Source organism: Schistocerca americana, chromosome X (assembly GCF_021461395.2).
Source record: "Schistocerca americana isolate TAMUIC-IGC-003095 chromosome X, iqSchAmer2.1, whole genome shotgun sequence".
NCBI lineage: Eukaryota > Metazoa > Arthropoda > Insecta > Orthoptera > Acrididae > Schistocerca > Schistocerca americana.
Genome location: NC_060130.1, coordinates 672,545,810 through 672,565,190, shown reverse-complemented (window position 1 = coordinate 672,565,190; position 19,381 = coordinate 672,545,810). Strand labels below are relative to the sequence as shown.

Here is a 19,381-nt window from a genome sequence, read left to right as displayed (position 1 = left end):
TTCAAGGTGGATATTGAGTTTAGGTTCAGTTGAAAATTCAAGATTGAAAAATCAACCTGTTACACAGCTTATTTCAGGGTGGATATTGAGTTTAGATTCAGTTGAAAATTCAAGATTGAAAAATCAACCTGTTACACAGTTTACATCAAGCTGTAAAAATTTAGCTTGAATTAAAATAATTTTCCCAAGCTTGAAATAAACTGTAATTTCCCTGGAAGGCTGTACAGCAGATGTGCATGCAGCATAGCTTCCATAGATGTCCACGGGAAGCACCACAAGCGTTTATGAGCCTTGCACTGACTCTGCTCGGTTTACGGCCATTTTACCTTTGTGACACGTGTTAATGATTGTTGACTGTTGTGAAGTTTGTTTTATACTGGAAAATAGTTCGGTAAGTGTGTGGCATCTCGTGCCTTACTGCTACACCAGGTCTGAAGAGGATATATAGTGTATTACAGGTATGTTGGTGCATTTTTCTCTAGTGGTACGTTAATATTACAAATGTTAAATACTATTACGTAACATAAAGAAATATCATATTCTTTTACGTAGAAAAATTGAGCCTCGATGAAAGTGAAATGGATTACCAGCTAAGAATACATATTACAAGTTGTTCAGCAAAAAGAGATCATTTTAAACTAGCTCTCTAGTACGTGGCACCAATACATTAAAACTTAATGTTATTTTTAAAATCTCACCTTTTTATATATATCGTCCTATTACATTCGTTTACTTGTAAGTACTCGCATGTGTCACACCATGAATGAATAATCGTGAAGTGCAAAAAGTTTCTTTGTGAATACAAATAGTAATGACATGGTGAACGGGAAAAAGTACATCAAGAACCAGTCACTACATAGGTGTCAGTCTTTTATATTTACGTAGCTTTGACTGCTCTTCAATTGCGGTAATATGAAATTTCTACCTGTTAGTATGACACTCTTGCACAAAGTAAACATGCTCAAAAAATTCAAGTCAAAGAAGTCTTAAAGTTGGGGCAACAGTAAAATCAGATTTGCAGTCTGTTATTACGCCATCAGTCTTGAGAGATTTTGTTGAAGCTGTTAATTCTTTCTGTGATGATGGACACAAAATTTCTTGTGACTCATGCTTGGCAAAAGTTAGGCATATTCATTATAAGCGTAACATGACTTTTCGTATTTAGGTTGATCAGTTTCAACTTTTTACATTTGTTACGTTTAGGTGTGGCTAACATTTTCTTTTACCTGTTACAGGATCATTATACCAGCAGAAGTCAGCGAAATTTGATCCTGCTCTGGTCTGTGTGCTGGGGCCGGAGGGGCATCAGAATAATTAAATTTTGAAATAAAACAATTTTAAACACTTTGAAAATAAAAAATTTTAAACATAAATGTCTTGATAATTTTTTCACACCATTTCCATTCTGATATTTATTTAATTAATTAGGTTCAATAAATTCAGATTAATAATTATGTAGCTTAAAACAAGCTGTAAATACCAGGCTGTATTCCACGTGTGTTGATACAGCTGGAGCCAAACTTGATAAGTCAAGCTTGAAATATAGCTTGAACTCTGCCAACTTTGATGTTTGTTTCAAGCTTGAATCCAACTAACAGGCCTGAATATTCCAGCTTTGATCAAGCTTATATACTTGAACTTTACATCTGGAAACAAGTTTGAAACCGGCTTACTGTGCTATCTGGGTAATATCACATCTTCCAAAAGTGCAGGTAGATTTACTCTCAGGAAATGTGCATATGCTGTGGCTGTCATGCGATTTGGCTGAAACACGGGCCTTATCACCAGGTCATCAGTCATACCACACCACATGTTTACTGAGAACATAACTGGAAATCTTGTGTCCCTAGTGTCATGCATGTTAATTGTGAGTGTTCATGATACCACTGAGTGTAAATGCAGCCTGAACTGTATGTAAAGTGTATTGCATGACATCTCTGTGTACAGCCAGCCATTCACAAAATTGTTGTCTGCTTACTGAGTCACCTGGACACAGATGTTGCATGGGCAGCACATGGACTGTAACATATGCTACAGCTGCATTTGTGGAATATCAAGATGATGGCTAATGCACTATGTACTGGTGGTGGGACTATGCTGTAACATTGTAATAACGTCATCCCTTTCCTCAACTGACTGGACAGCCGTATGTCTTGATTTTACCTGTACATTAGGTAGTGTTTGGAATGTTGGTATTCAGAAACACAATGGACTTACTCAATTACTCAACATTCAAGCATGACATGTACATGGCCTCAAGACTCCTCGCTCTGTGATTGCACACTGGGTACACTTGCAGCTGTTGCTCCAGTGTGACATCACAGTGTTCCCATCTGTTGGAGGACCCCCACACCTCTTATAGGATGGCTCAGTCATCTGTCCCACCAATATTCTGTCCATCACAGTGCCTACACAGTGCTTTGGTAAGTACTTGTCTTCATATTCATTAATGGATGTGTGTAGTCCTCAACATGCTCCAGTTCCATAATAATCGAAAATTGGACACATGTCATAATGTAGTAAATTATTACAAGTTGTCATCTTGCATTGCAAGAGTAGCTTACGTGGAGCTGGGAGGAGAGCAGATTTTGGTTCTCATGCTGGCACAGTTGACACTGGCTACCAAGCCAAGTGAGCCGTGTACTTGCTTAATGCTGCATGCAATACATTACATATACTCCCTACAATCTGAAGAAGTACTATTAAATATTAATTGATGTTTCTCATACTTAGCGTACCAAATTCTGTGGATAACACAACCATACTGTTAAAACTTCAAATCAATAATTTAACTACTTTTGTAGACATCAGTTTTTACCTAAAACACATAATGACCATGCTGATATTGTGAAATAGAGTTAGAGACTGTTATTTATTCATCTATAGTATCTATTGAAACTACAGTTAGCATAAGGAGGGCTATGCATGAAGCGTTCAGTGAATTCGAAAGTAAAATTCTATGTATCGACTTGACAGAAAATCCTAGGAAGTTCTGGTCTTACGTTAAATCAGTAAGTGGCTCGAAACAGCATATCCAGACACTCCGGGATGTCGATGGCATTGAAACAGAGGATGACACGCGTAAAGCTGAAATACTAAACACCTTTTTCCAAAGCTGTTTCACAGAGGAAGACCGCACTGCAGTTCCTTCTCTAAATCCTCGCACAAACAAAAAAATGGCTGACATCGAAATAAGTGTCCAAGGAATAGAAAAGCAACTGGAATCACTCAACAGAGGAAAGTCCACTGGACCTGACGGGATACCAATTCGATTCTACACAGAGTACGCGAAAGAACTTGGCCCCCTTCTAACAGCCTTGTACTGCAAGTCTCTAGAGGAACGGAAGGTTCCAAATGATTGGAAAAGAGCACAGGTAGTCCCAGTCTTCAAGAAGGGTCGTCGAGCAGATGCGCAAAACTATAGACCTATATCTCTGACGTCGATCTGTTGTAGAATTTTAGAACATGTTTTTTGCTCGAGTATCATGTTGTTTTTGGAAACCCAGAATCTACTATGTAGGAATCAACATGGATTCCGGAAACAGCGATCGTGTGAGACCCAACTCGCTTTATTTGTTCATGAGACCCAGAAAATATTAGATACAGGCTCCCAGGTAGATGCTATTTTTCTTGACTTCCGGAAGGTGTTCGATACAGTTCCGCACTGTTGCCTGATAAACAAAGTAAGAGCCTACGGAATATCAGACCAGCTGTGTGGCTGGATTGAAGAGTTTTTAGCAAACAGAACACAGCATGTTGTTATCAATGGAGAGACGTCTACAGACGTTAAAGTAACCTCTGGCGTGCCACAGGGGAGTGTTATGGGACCATTGCTTTTCACAATATATATAAATGACCTAGTAGATAGTGTCGGAAGTCCCATGTGGCTTTTCGCGGATGATGCTGTAGTATACAGAGAAGTTGCAGCATTAGAAAATTGTAGCGAAATGCAGGAAGATCTGCAGCGGATAGGCACTTGGTGCAGGGAGTGGCAACTGACCCTTAACATAGACAAATGTAATGTATTGCGAATACATAGAAAGAAGGATCCTTTATTGTATGATTATATGATAGCGGAACAAACACTGGTAGCAGTTACTTCTGTAAAATATCTGGGAGTATGCGTGCGGAACGATTTGAAGTGGAATGATCATATAAAGTTAATTGTTGGTAAGGCGGGTACCAGGTTGAGATTCATTGGGAGAGTCCTTAGAAAATGTAGTCCAAAACACTCGTTCGACCTATACTTGAGTATTGCTCATCAGTGTGGGATCCGTACCGGATCGGGTTGACGGAGGAGATAGAGAAGATCCAAAGAAGAGCGGCGCGTTTCGTCACAGGGTTATTTGGTAACTGTGATAGCGTTACGGAGATGTTTAACAAACTCAAGTGGCAGACTCTGCAAGAGAGGCGCTCTGCATCGCGGTGTAGCTTGCTCGCCAGGTTTCGAGAGGGTGCGTTTCTGGATGAGGTATCGAATATATTGCTTCCCCCTACTTATACCTCCCGAGGAGATCACAAATGTAAAATTAGAGAGATTAGAGCGCGCATGGAGGCTTTCAGACGGTCGTTCTTCCCGTGAACCATACGCAACTGGAACAGGAAAGGGAGGTAATGGCAGTGGCACGTAAAGTGCCCTCCGCCACACACCGTTGGGTGGCTTGCAGAGTATAAATGTAGATGTAGATGTCGATGTACAGGTTCACATAATCTAATTTTCTGGAATTTTCTTTAGTCTCATTACCACAGATAACTGACATAATTAAAAGTACTTTGGAAAATTATTATTTCATTGAGTTTTGATTGTGTGAGTGTTTTGGAGATTGAGAGAGTGAATGCAGGACATACATAAAGCAAGAACGTGATATTTTATTAAAACTACATAAATGTGTGCATGAGAAAGTTGTTGTGCGATACACGAAATATTGATGTATAAGGATAGTGGGAGACCAACATGCCCCGCTGAATTTGGTGCATTTTGTGGCCAGGAAAATGTAAAGTTCAGCATAGAATGACTTTAAAAGCAGTTGTCTAAAACCTGGGTTAGAAAGACCCACACATTTATAGATAAACTTCTGAAGTGAAGCAATAGAAGAAGGAACTTAAACCCAATGCAGATACATGAACAATATTAGCAGCGGGACAGGACACAGCAGGAAGAGGTCAGTGAACACAGGGACACTGGCAGGAGCAGCTTGGAGCAGCGAGCCATAGCTGACCAGCCGCAGTAGAATTTGGCAACTGTGGATGGTGCTGTGGGGTCCCAGAAACTCGACTGGAGCTGGTAGTCTTCGGCAAATGGACTCGACTTGAATTTATTATGAATTAAAATGCAATAAGAAATAATGTAAATGAAAAAAATTGTAATTGTAAAAACTTTATTCTTAGTTAAAAACACACATGCATGTAAAATTATGTGTCATGAGCAATAAACTGAATTGAATTGAATTGAGCTGAATTGCATTGAAGTAGCACCTCGCCATACAGACAAAATGGAGAAACAGCTAAGTAATGTTATGCTTCATTTGGTGTGTGAGTGTGGAAAGAAACTTCTCAACATGTAGAAAAGTGATAAGCCTGTAATAAGTGAAAGGAAGGAGGCTGTAGACTGTGATGATTCAGTATTTGCAGAAGATAGTATAAGAGGAAATTTTAGTTTTGATGTGTCTCAATTTATGACAGTAGTTATCCAAATTCATTATCTGATACTTATGAGTCAATTAATGAGCAAGACATGAAGGAAGCTGATGTTAAGTTGGCGCCAGGTCTTGAGAAAAAAATAACAAGGGACTAAGATTTTGAAGTTGATAAGAAAAATATGAGTACTGCTGCTCGAGAAATAAGTAGGCAACAGACACCTGGTCCTAACACTAAATTAGTACTATTTACTATCACTGAAGTGAAAATAGAGCCAACATCAGAGGCTGGTGAGCAGAAAGTTAGCACTGGTTGCAACCATTTTCCAAAACATTATGAAGCAGACAGGAGAAGGGGGGAGGAGGATATTAGTAATATTATGAATGGAATGATTAGTAAAATAAGTGGACTGGGTAATTAAATGAATAGTAAAGTAAGTGGACTAGGTACAGATATAAGTATTCTGAATACAGAAATAAATGAATTTGGGTCTGATATGTATAGCAAAATAAGCAGATTTATTTCTCAAATCTGTCAGGGGTTTATAAAACACTCAGAACAGTTTGATAACAGGTTGAAAAATTTTAAAGAGGAAATTCAGGGGAAAATGGATCACAGAATTTCAGGCTTAAGCGGTTCTGTAAGAAATGAGATACCACAGGTTAACGAAAGCACGAAAGGACAAATTTGCTATGTGACACAAGAATGTAAGAATGACACTGTAACAGTAAAAGGAGAGCTCACTATCCATATAAATCAAGTTGCTGAAGGCAGTAAACAGCTATGTGAACAGTTAAGTGCTGACTTGAATAAAGTACAGGCCCAAGTAGATCATGTTGAAAAACTGTATAACAAATTTCCAAGCAGGTTACATCTGTCAGAGTTAAGTTTACTTTTGTTATGTAATACACCTTCAAATTTATTCTCCAGTATTTTAGTCCTCATTGAAATACAACTGGAGGTAGGTAAAGTACCTTTAATGAAGCTGTTGACTCAAATTGCTGGTAACAATAAGGTTTCATAACCTCAAAATTTATTTTGGAACAGAGGAGATACTTCAAAATAAAAAAGAAAGGTCTATCTATATGTTTCACACTGTAATTCTCTATTAAACAGTCTGTTATATTTATATTGAGAGACACATGAAATTCTTAAATTGTAAAAAATTTTATTTAAAATATTTTGGATTGAAAATTATTATCCAGAATTTAGTCATCACTGTCTCAAATGTAATTCACTTCATTGTAAACATGTTACTTCAGAAGAAAGAATCACAAAATTATGACTAACAAGACCATAACTTGATTCAATCAAACAATATTTCTTTCAAAAATAGTGTTTGCAAAAGAACTTGCTAATTCTAGAACCTCTGAATATAAATTTTATATAAGTTTAAATAAGAAATACTATTCCTTTCTAAAAGTAAGACACTAATTTCCAAAAATGTATACTTTTTTTGAAATTTATATTTTAATTAGAAAATTGTTGAAATTAAAATCGTGTATTTTCCTTGAAGGTTGTGGCATGAACAGCTAAGTCAAAAATAGGAGAAAAGTGTGCCAAATGCACTTTAGTGCAGCTATTCACGTTCTTAGGTTCAATGTACTCTTCACTATGATGTATTCAGCTGCTTACTCATTCTTTCCTGCAGATACTGATTTTATGTTAAAATTTTCATGCTCAATTTGGAAATATGATTGGATGAAAATAAATGTACAGAAATCAAATTAGGAAAAGTGTTTCCTTCATTACAATAACAAACAAACCCTTATGAACACGTTATGGAAATAAGCTGAAGATGATTTCCTAGAAAGCCAGAAAATATAAGTGAAATCTAAAAAATGGTTCAAATGGCTTTGATCACTATGGGACTTAACATCTGCGGTCATCAGTCCCCTAGAACCAAGAACTACTTAAACCTAACCAACTTAAGGACATCACACACATCCATCCTGAGGCAGGATTCAAACCTGTGACCATAGCGATTGCGCGGTTCCAGACTGAAGCGCCTAGAACCACTTGGCCACAGCTGCCGTCAAGTGAAATCTTTTTGTACTTTTAATTATTTCTTCCCAGTTAGAATTATGTAGTGCAGTAATAGTTTTAAGTTTTATCAAAAAAGCACATACAAATATTAATGACCAGCTTTATGGTTAAATATTTGGAAAGACATACATTATGGTATGGTATGCTTGTATGGGATGGAATATTGCAACATCTATTTTATTTATTTTAATGTGACTGTCATTGCAACTCATCTTTCAGAATCTTGTGCAGATCATAAAAAGACAGCATATCAGTTGTTAGTTTAATTATTCATACTTAAATAAGAAACTTTCTGTTTCTGTAGTACTTACAACAGTTACAAAATTTAGATTTAGGTATAGCATAACATGATTTTTTTGTTTATATTGTCTCCCCTTCCCCTAATACTCTTAACATATACATAACTGTTACATAGTCCAAATGATTTCTGATATGTTTATTCCTTTACATTTATTAATGTTTAACATTTACTCTGTTTATTGAACCACACTATCTATGTCTCATGTGTGTGTGTGTGTGTGTGTGTGTGTGTGTGTGTGTGTGTGTGTGTGTGTGTGTGTGTGTGTGTGCATGCGTGTGTGTGTCTGTGTGTGTCCGCACATCATTTTCCATAGCCAGAATAGGATTCAACAATGTCACCACACACTATATTCTCAATCTTCCAACCAGTTTAACCCCCCCCAAACTTGAAACAATGGCTTGGTGTGCAGATGTCTGAAGAATACAAGGAACTCAAATCTGCCAATGCCATTTGGTTCAGTTCTCTGTGGCAAAAGAGTTGAAGAAGCTAATGCAATGTTTAAAAAAGTCCTCAGAAGTGAACAGCAGTTACATGCAACAGCAAAGTAGGTTTGTAGCAAACTACAAATGTCAATAAAAGCTTTTTGTGATACATATATTTTTAGGAGAGAGCAGTATATACTTTCTGAATACACCTCATATAACTTGAGTCATTCCATATCCACAAAACACCTTATGGAGCATGACGTGTGAATGAATGAACATTTAGTATGAGCTGCCAATCATTGTACTTGCTTGATATGACCTTATATTAATTTAATTTTGTGAAGTTATAAATTATTCAGAGACTGCTACATTATCTGTAAAAACTCTTTGGCTGTGACTGGTATTCCTACTAATCCATTAAAGCATAACTGCAGTATCCACCAGAAGATGTGGTACACAGCCACACAGAGAGGTCACCATTTAGCAAGGCCAGTCTCCAGAGCTGTGCAATACATGTATGGTCAAATGCCGTAGATGGTGCCCACAACATGGGCTACATTATGTCTATGCCCAACATCATGCATATATTTCCCATGGATATCTATCCATCAAACATGGATATAAGCAGACACACAGCTTCACACAGACACAGTGTATCAACAATTATTTTTAAAATATCAACACCATGCCTCAAGGACCATCAGAACTATCTACAGTTTACTGCCCAGAAGAGCTAAACTGGACAGTCGACTAGATATGCTAGAAATCATTCAATGGATTCATGGCTAAACCATGCTGAATGTTGCATCAGTGAAAGAGGACTTTTAACAATATTGCCATTCATCATCTGCACACTTAAGTTAAGCTGTGTAATATTTATATTAACTAATTATTGTAAATTGTTGCTAATTTGTGCTACCTTCAATATTTCTCGAGATGTATATGCTACAAGCTTCAATTAATAGCCATGGTTTCCTGAAAATTCAGTTTCACTTAGAGTGGCCACTTTACCCCATCTTCACCCACAAAAATATGTTCATGCATGCTGTTGGCGACACAGATGCTTTTTTGAAATGATCAGCAATGTCTGGAGCCATTAACCACATAGCATATTTTAATTATGACCTGTGTTCTGGTACTGAATAGCTAACAAACAGTGAACCACCTAGATATTTCTGCCCTCTGTTGTTAATGTTGTCATGGCTGAAAATGGGAGATCATTTTGGTATGTTTTTTGCTTTCAGAATTCCTTATGGTTGCTAGTGGGAAGACAGTTATGTTCAAATCAGGATATCATACTTGAACTCAGAGTACATTCTATAATCTTGCCACAGATATAGATGTTAGATACATAACCATTGTTCAATAGGTTAGTCCTACTGTGACTGTTGTGACTTGTACCATCTGCTGACCACTGCAAACAATTCTGTACTCAAATTAACTGAAATAAATTACATTTAAGACCAAATTTAATACACTTGTAAAATCCAGATGTATTTTAAAAATTGTGCTGGTTGGTCAACATGCCTTGTTGGGTTTTTGCAATCTCAGTATTTTTGCACAAGTTTGGTAGTGAAATCTACAGAGTGCTAGGGGTATAAGTGCAGATATTTCTATTAATGACTGTGGACAGTTTAATAAACCAGATCACATCAGCATTTGCTTCGGGCATTGAAATGCGGATATGTGGGCAGGAAAAGTCTATACTGACAGGAAATGTCCACTTCACAGAGCAATTATGATTGTGCTGAAAACTTCAGGTAGTAAATTATGTGATGTGTTTGTTGGAAGACTTTCAAACACAGACAAAAAGCAACAGACACACTGTCATGGGTACATACTAAGGTACCAATGATCACAATATCTATACTTACACACCTAACATCCTGTATAGTGGTAATCTTTGTGTAGGGACATAGCAATTTGATCATAGCAGTAATCCATAATTTTACTTCATGAATAAACAACTGAGAATCAATTTCAGCACTTTAGCTTTGATTTTTCCTTTGTTATCACCATCCTGAAGAAGTGTTCTTACACGATTTACATTGGTGAACTACATTTAATGATGAATGTAACTTTCACATGATGTGTCACTGGTAAGTAACATTGTTCAATGAAACTTGGACCATATGTAGAAAGAACTTCTTCAGTACAGAAGGTAACTGAAAGAAATATCCAACGAGGTAAACAGAAATGACTCTTTTATTCAAAGACAATAATTACACTGAAGTGACTGTGATTTATGATGGTCTCCTGGGCATTACAAAGGATGGGACATGGTCCTTAATAGAGTATGTGCTCACAAATATGCCTCCCATACCAAAAGACCTAGACCACCAAGACACTCATGTCTGGCAATATTTCTGTGTGCATTATGTGTTTCAAACTTGTTAGCACATGAAGGTACATCCACTATCACTACTCAGACTGAATCTGCTCTCATCTGGGTAGGTGACATTACCCCACTCCTCACAGGTCCAGTCCCTATGCTCTTGACATCATTGCAAATTGTGCCACTGAAGAGCACGTGTCAACAGAACACAATGCACTGGTCATCACACAAAGAGATCAACCCCATGCAGTCACTGTGCCATTGTGGAGTGTGGGATTGCATGCCTTGAAGGCCTGTTAAATTTTGTGGTAAGTGCACCCACTGTTTGATGTATGAGTCCATTCTTGCCACTGGCATAATGTATTGTTGATCTGCTGTTGCAGTTGATCATGTTCAACCACCTCATCTCCTTTGGGCAGCAGTGCCCGTGGTTTTCAACACATCCTACACACTTGAAACATTGCTATGATCAATACCAAACTTCTGGGCTATACTTTGCCCTTCATCCCCAAATGCTGTCTCTGGGACACATTTTAATAAAGAACATCACCACAATACTCCATAACTGCTTGCTGATTGACACAAACTGTCTTTTCTCATCCTTATGTTACAGGACCAGCCACATTCAGTGCTGGCATAATGTTGTGGCTTTAGCCCCATTTGTCAATATAGTCACACTGACCTCATGCCATGTGATGTCCAGCTTTCTGTGCATAACTGGGTGATCTCTGACAACATGCTCCCATACTTTAATTCATTTTCAGTGAGTAGTTAACAAGTTATTTCACTTATATATCTCATCCTTAATGTGTTGCAGACTAGTGTATTTTGCATAAAGAGATGATTATAATGTCTGAGTTTTAAATATATCCTGCACTGGTGTTTTGTACCCAGCGATATGAAAATTTAAATAATATCCTTCCAATAACTAAGTGTTTATTTATTAACTTTTGAATCTCTGAAATTGAGCCTTTGTTTTACCCTAAATTCAGTTGGGTCAGATGTTTATTAACATCTTATGAGAGAATTCCACAAGATCTCCAGGAATTCTAACCTATCCGTGCATAGCAACCTGCCACTTTTAAATCGCAAGAGACTGAAATCACGTCATCCAACTCTGTGTGATGCTGTTAACATGGTTGCTAAGAATTTCAAACCTCTTGAAGAATGGAAAGGTCGGTGGGAAGCAGTGACAGATGTGCACCTGCATAACATCTTCTCAGGTGCTAAACTTCCAAGTGGATTCGACTTACCACGCAAGACCTGGTCTACTCTCAACAGAATCCGTACCAGCCATGGGCGATGCAGGGATGCTCTCTTTAAGTGGAAGAAGCTGCCTGATCCAGCTTGTGACTGCGGGGCTCCATACCAGACTGTTCACCAGATTGTCAGTGAATGCAGGATTTGAGCCTATCACGGCGCCAAATAGGACTTCCTGCTAGCAACTCCAGATTCAGTGCGCTGGATTGAAGGACTGGATATTCAGTTGTAAAGACAAACTTCAGTTTCTTGTGTGTCAATATGTACATATGTATATGTAATTTCATGATATGTCTGTATTAGCCATATGCTAAATAAATAAATTTATTAACATTGGTTGGAAGTTTTTGCATTCATTTTTCATTTTAACCTTGCTGGTGATCTCATTCACTTTTCTGACAAATTTACTTACTTTGCCTCTGTACAAGATAGTGGATATTTTTTGTGAATGAGTGATACACTAACAATGTGGTCTGGTAGAATTAAATGTTCTGTGGATTAGGAATAAGACAAAGAATGTATTCAGTGCAGTTAATTTTGGTAACTGATATACAATTGCATCTTACAGGATATTCCTAAACTGAATTAAAAATTCTGATGTTTACTATGTCTTGTTGAATGTTTAAATATGGTAGTTCCCTTCATTATAAATGTTGTAAGGAATTGAAAGCAAGATAATGAATCTAGTCTAGTTCTTTCCTGTTGATGACTAGTTCCCAGGTTGTACTTTTCTCTCTAGTTTTCTCATACAGTTTCACCTAGCAGTCCCCTAATCTGCCCCAAAACATGCTTGTATATCCCTTGCTATTATCTAACTGCTGTCCATTATTTGTCTTGGTCTCCCTACTGCATCTCCCTTCAATTTCAAATACAAACATATTACTGACCAATATACAGCTATAAAAATCTATGAGACACGTGAAACTGTTATTCACATAACATGTTACAGATCATGATGTTCATCATGGGGATTAGGTACAGTAAAATTAGCCATTTTAAATTTTTTTTAAATTTTATTCACTACTTAGGAAATTAAAAAAAGAAAAATCAAAATAATGAAATATTATCACTCACAAGTGAAATACCAAGACCACTGATGGACACAAACATTTCCAAGTTGCTCTTCTCTGCTTCAATTCTGCTTTGCGCTTGATAAGCAATCCTCTCATCTTGTGTGAATAAGAGAACTCTCTGGTAACTCTCTAAGTAGCTTACCCAGTACACAACAACTTTGTCTTTGCGAGTTTTCTTTAGCTGTCAAAAACAGAAGATTTAGTACATTTATAAATATAAATTTATGTGAAAAATTAAATATCAGTCTTCAAATGTAGAACAAGTGACATATTAACACTCACTACAGTACACAAATATCATCACATTTCATATAAATTCAAAATAGGAATATTCACTTCCAAATAGGTCTTTTGGCAACTAATTTTGGAAAGTCCATAAAGTAATCTTCCAGGATGTGAAAACTAGTTGACTTGCATTTCAGCAACATCAAATTTAAAAATATCATGTACAGACGTACAGACAATCCAGATGAAAAACATCCCCCCCCCCCCCCCCCATTTCAAGCTTCCTTGGAATGTGGACATCACGTAAGAAATATTTTAACAAAAGATGCTTAAAACTGTTCTAAATAAGGAAAACTTTTGAAATATTGAATATCATGACTAAAAAATAAGAATGGTTCCATAGAACATACAGGTAACTGCCTCAGTGGCCAGTGGCCAGAAACAGTGATTACATGTGTGTGGTCTGTGGTTGTGTGGATGTTTTGTCTATTTTAGAAGGAGGCCTTATGGCCAAAAGCTCACATGTTTTTTCACTCTTTTTGTTGTGCCTGTCTGTGACTCAACATCTCCTTTCTATGGTGTGCAGCAATCTATCTTTTCATAATGTAGTCATTATTCCATCCTGGATTTTCCATTTTTTGATAAGGATAAATGAAGTGTTCAAAAATAATTTAAAATATTACATATGTCATGCTTCTCACAGAAAATACTACAGTATTTACATTTATACCTAGACAGTAAAAGACACTCCCAACAAATATTAACTAAATAGTTTATGTAAACAATTACATGTCTAATTTCTTGTGTGTGTGTGTGTGTGTGTGTGTGTGTGTGTGTGTGTGTGTGTGTGTGTTTGTGTGAATACATAAGTACAAATGTTAACTGCATTTATCTTGCTTTAAAACTCCAGTCTAACATAATAATTGTTATGCACATGATATCCTACTACCACAGGAAATTATGTAGATTACATGAAGATTTGTAACAATCTATAACAAAGACCAATTGACTAAAATTTTGTTGCAAGAATATAATGTTGATCTGCATTACAAGGAAACTGGTTTGAAATTGTGTAAAAAGGAAAAGAAAAGAGCATGATGTTCAAACAAGTGAGATAGGACAACAACTTTTGAGTCTGAAGACGTAGTGTTCACATCCCTAACCGGTTATTCTGACTAAGGTTTACCCCTAAATCCCATAAGAACACAGCTAGTTTGTTTCTGTGAACAAAGCTTTGGTCTGTTTCCTGTATCACCTTTATCTGAGTGAGCTTAATGATCTCAATGTCAAACTGCAGTCATTCCTTCAGTGTATGAGATACTGGATGATGTAGCACAGCTTAAGCAACTGTATGTGTGAATTGTGAGTTTACTTCATACTAAACTGATATATTTGAAATCACTGCACAAAAGATCCAGTTACAGATAAAAAATTATTATTTATACAATTACATGTGTGGTGCCTGTTCTTTTGGATATGTCTGATAGAACAGACATGCAAATGAATAGATACGAATTGTGGAACATAGAACTATTTCAATGCAGATGCATGCCATCATTTGTCCCTTGCAGGAATACAGTGAGGCTATGAACAATAGGGAAAATGAACAGGGTCGTAGCATTAGTGGTGAGCAGAACTTGGGAAATTGCATGAATGGTAATCATGCCTGGATGGCAGGGGCAGTTAAGGCAACCATTCTAGAGAAACGGAGCATCCGTGTTCGAGTACCAGACTGGTACAAATTTTCAAGTGCAGCTGTTGAATTATTTCAGCACCCACAACATGTAAGTCATACACATTTACCTTTATGCAGTGCCTTGGCATACAGATGAAGGAGAGTCACAATTACAAATTCAAACAGTACAGGAAGGGGTTTAAAAATGTATTCATAAGAAGGCTTGCATAAGGTAAACATATTTGCAAGATAGTATGCGTCCTACTTAATCTAGGCTTTATTTTGCAAGTAATAGGAAAGAAGAAAAAATGAATGTATGATGTATCCAAACTGTCAGTATATCATTGCCAAATTTTCCGTGTAATAGATTAAAAATAATTTAATGAAATGTGATATGTACATCATTTTGAGTTGACCATGACTGCTACATTTGCTACACTGGTGGAAAAAAAATAACAAAATCAGGAAAGAGTTATGCAACATAACTGAAAGTTGGTAGGCATGTTCCTACATATGAAAGATGTGTCTAATCAAATTTCATGCCAGTCGCATAAGATTTGTGCTAGTGCTGCCGCTATGATGATGCAAATCAAGTTTGCTTTAAATAAATGCTGTAATGGTTGTGATCATTCATTACCTTTGAGCCTGGATGTGGTGAGTTGATGTTAGTCAAGAATGCCTTTACAGCAACAAAGACACCATTATCAACAACTGACTGAGTTTGAATGAGGTGATGTAACAGGGTTATGAGAAGCTGTATGTTCCTTCTATGATATTGCAGAAAGACTTAACAGGAATGTAGGCACTGTACATGATTTCTGGCAGTGCTGGTCATGAGAATGTACAGTTGCATGAAGACAAGGCTCCAGACAGCCATGTGGCATTACCACGAGGGAACACCATCATGTTCAGCATATGGCTCTGGTACATTGCACAGCCTCTCTTTGTCTACTTCCTACTTCCCCCTCTCTCTGTCCATTTCCTCCTTCCAGACTCTCTAATCATATCCTCCATCCCTTTCCTTCTCGCTGTCCATCTGCGATGCCTTTCCCCTCTGTTCATGTCCTCCTCTTTCCTTTCACTGTCCCTCTGCTCTGCCCCGCTCTGTTTACCTGCTCCATCCCCCTTTTTCCGTCCATCTCCTCCTCCCATCTCTCTCTGTGCATCTCCACCTCTTTCCTTTCTCTGTCCATATCCTCCACTCCCCTTTCTCTCTCCATCTCCTCCTCTTTCCTTTCTATCAATATCTACATCCTGCTCTCTCCATCCACACCCTATTCCCCCTAATTGTGTCCACCTCCTCCCCCCCCCCCCCATCTGTCTGATGATCTCCTCCTCAACCCTTCTCTCTCCACGCCATCACCCCATCCCAGCAGGAGGGTTATGAATCTTATGCTCACAGAATTTCTTTGTCTGATGATCTCCTCCTCAACCCTTCTCTCTCCACGCCATCATCCCATCCCAATAGGAGGGTTATAAATCTTATGCTCACAGAATTTCTTCCTAGGTAGCATGTAATGTGTGTACCAAGTTTGGCTGAAATCAATTCAAGGATTGAAATGGAACTTTTTACCCATGAGTTTTCTTGTGTATGCACATGTCACACATTTTTCATATACATTTAACATTTTTCACACATTTTTCACCTCTATCTCCAGGAAATTTCCCCCTGCAGTTTCGTTTTCATGCACCTCAATACTTATGATGTGATATTTCCTGAATTATGTTTTACACAGTGATATAATTTTGCAGTTACATTCAGCGATATATGCAGATACAGTATGCAAAATGTATTGTCAATACAGTTAGTACTAAAAAAAATAATGAATTAAAAAGTCATGCATGATGTGGCAGTTTTCCAAGTATCTCAGTTTTTATGATGTCATATCTCCCAAATTATGTGTTGTACAATGATATAGCTTTGGAAGTACATTCAGTGGTATATCTGAATACTGCCTGGAAGATGTGTTGCAAACAGAATAAGTAGTAATGATGTAATAAATTAAAAGGTCGTGTCTGATGTGGCAGTTTTACAAAATGAACAGCAATAACATAGTAGGTGATACAGTTTTTCCTTCAATAATCTTGTGGGGGTATCAATGAATCAGTGAGAAAAAGTCTCATAAAGGTTTAAAATTATGTGTTAAGTTTGTTGCAAGTCACTAAGTGCTCTCATTCTTAAATATTTAACGAATATAGTCTGGTTATTTGCACACAGTGAAATTTGGAAATTAGTAGTAAGTTCCTATGTGACCAAACTGCTGAGGTTATCAGCCTCTAGGCTTATACACTACTGAATCTAACTTAAACTAACTTATGCTAGGGGAGGACTCTCGAACTTCTGACGGGGTGGGGAGGAGGAGGGGGTGGGGGTGGGGGGGGGCATGAACCGTGGCAAGGCGACACAGACCATGCAGTTAACACACAAGGCACACAGTGAGCTATGCTTCTTTCTCACCCCCACTGCTTCAAGAGGTACGTGTTTCTTACCCACACAGTGGTTCTATACAGGCAGTAAGTGATAAGCTACCAAGTTTCTTTGAAACTGATCCAGTGGTTTAGAAGGAGCTATGGAGCATACATACATACATATATACATACACTTTTATAACGTGTGCAGTCAGTACAAAAATGTTGAGAAAGATATCCTACAGAATAATAAGTCAAAACCTACAACAAAAGGTCCAAAATTATTAGAATACTGAGAAGAATAAGCAGTCAGAGTGTCTGACTGCCAGAGGAGGGCACACGGTAAATATTCAGTTTGGTGGGTGGACTGCAATGGAAGCACTTAGCAGTGTGAGGTCCATTGAGAAACTATTTGAATGAGAATCAGAGGCTTGAAGGTCTGGAAAGCTGACAATGACCAGGACAGCAGTGTGAAGAGCTCATGATCCCAGGATCTAATTACAGAGTCCTCTTATTTATATAACAATGGGGAAGAGGATGGAATCATACTACACACTTATAAGAAGGCATAAATTGGGGGTCCACATCATATCAACAAGAGGTATTCAAAATTTTGCACAAAATCGACAAAAATACCCATATATTGTACTTAAATTTTCATGTAGATAGTTACAGTATTTATTTACAAAACTGGGCAGTGATGTCTGACCTGTTACAGAAATGTAGAATCAGCTTGGATAATTACTGCCTATGGCCTCTGGAGAGTCTACAGCAACATTGGAAAACATTGACTGTGAAGAGTCTTGTGTATAGAGTGGGGTGTTAGTGCATGTACAACATTTTAACAACTGCAGTAAATAAAATGACCTCCTTCATTCTGCATGGAAAGTTATCACTAAATAAGATTCCAAAGATCAGTTCAGTAAATATCCGATATGTTAATTAAACTTTATTTCCTAGCTATTAGTTATATGTGTACCTACGGGATGAACTTAATTTTCACTCTCACATTAACATCATTGATACACAAAAACAAGCAACCTCTTGTATAGAATGGTGCATGCAGACCCTGGAATATACAAATTTTCATTGCCTATAGTGTATTATTTATTTAGTCTGCACTATTAGAGCCTATTATCTGAGATGATGATGGATGATAATAAATGCATATACTGAATATTTTCTGGCACTTATTAAAGAAATGCTAATAATACATGGTTTCTTCAAAAAGGACACAGCCAGTTCTTCCTCCATTATTTTCCTCAATCAAAGCATGTACTGAATCTCCAATGACCTCACTGTTGACATGATGTTCAACTCTAATCTTGCTTCCTTTATATCTCTAAATATAAACTTCACAGCCGGTTACTGCTGCATTACTCTGTTACAGCTGGTCTGTAATAAGACTGATTGGTAGTTACAAGGACATGCTTGTAGAATACTTTTAGACCCTGCAACAATGACATCATACCAGATTCCACTACTGGCATAACCAATGACATCACATCAGAATCCAACTGCAAAACTGGGGCGTGAATAGCCCACAATAGCAGTAAAATACCATGATGCCAAGAGATGATCCTGAATGAAACATTTCAAACTGCAGTGCAGGTGTGGTCATTTTCCAATATCACACTGATCCTATCAGTCCACTTAAAATGGAAACAGGACAAAAGATCGGCACCTGCAAATATAGGAATCTTGGCACTAATATATATTCACAGGCAATGTAAAACAGGCATATCATATAGGTATGTCATCCCCAAAATCTTAATAAAATGGGGAAATTTAACTAACAGATCTCTCAAATACATCAATCAGAGTACATTAATGTATGCAGTGATTAACAGCACTGGGAGATGGCGGTATACTGATAAGTTATGTAAATAAAGTGTATATAAGAAATTCTTTCTATGATAGTGCATCTCATCATGCATTGCTGTTAAGGTATAATATCACTCAGCAATGACTTCACCCTCAGACGGCAGTTGAAAT

General features: G+C 37.4%; 1 protein-coding gene across 1 annotated transcript in view; it reads right to left on the bottom strand.

The window, feature by feature from the left end:
- Window positions 1-19,381, bottom strand: part of LOC124555746 (vacuolar protein sorting-associated protein 13A-like) — a 689,798-nt gene that overhangs the window by 159,080 nt on the left and 511,337 nt on the right. The window contains exon 50 of the mRNA XM_047129770.1: window positions 13,079-13,258. Within this exon, the coding sequence (XP_046985726.1) occupies window positions 13,079-13,258 (180 nt within the window). The remainder of the gene's footprint in view (window positions 1-13,078; window positions 13,259-19,381) is intronic.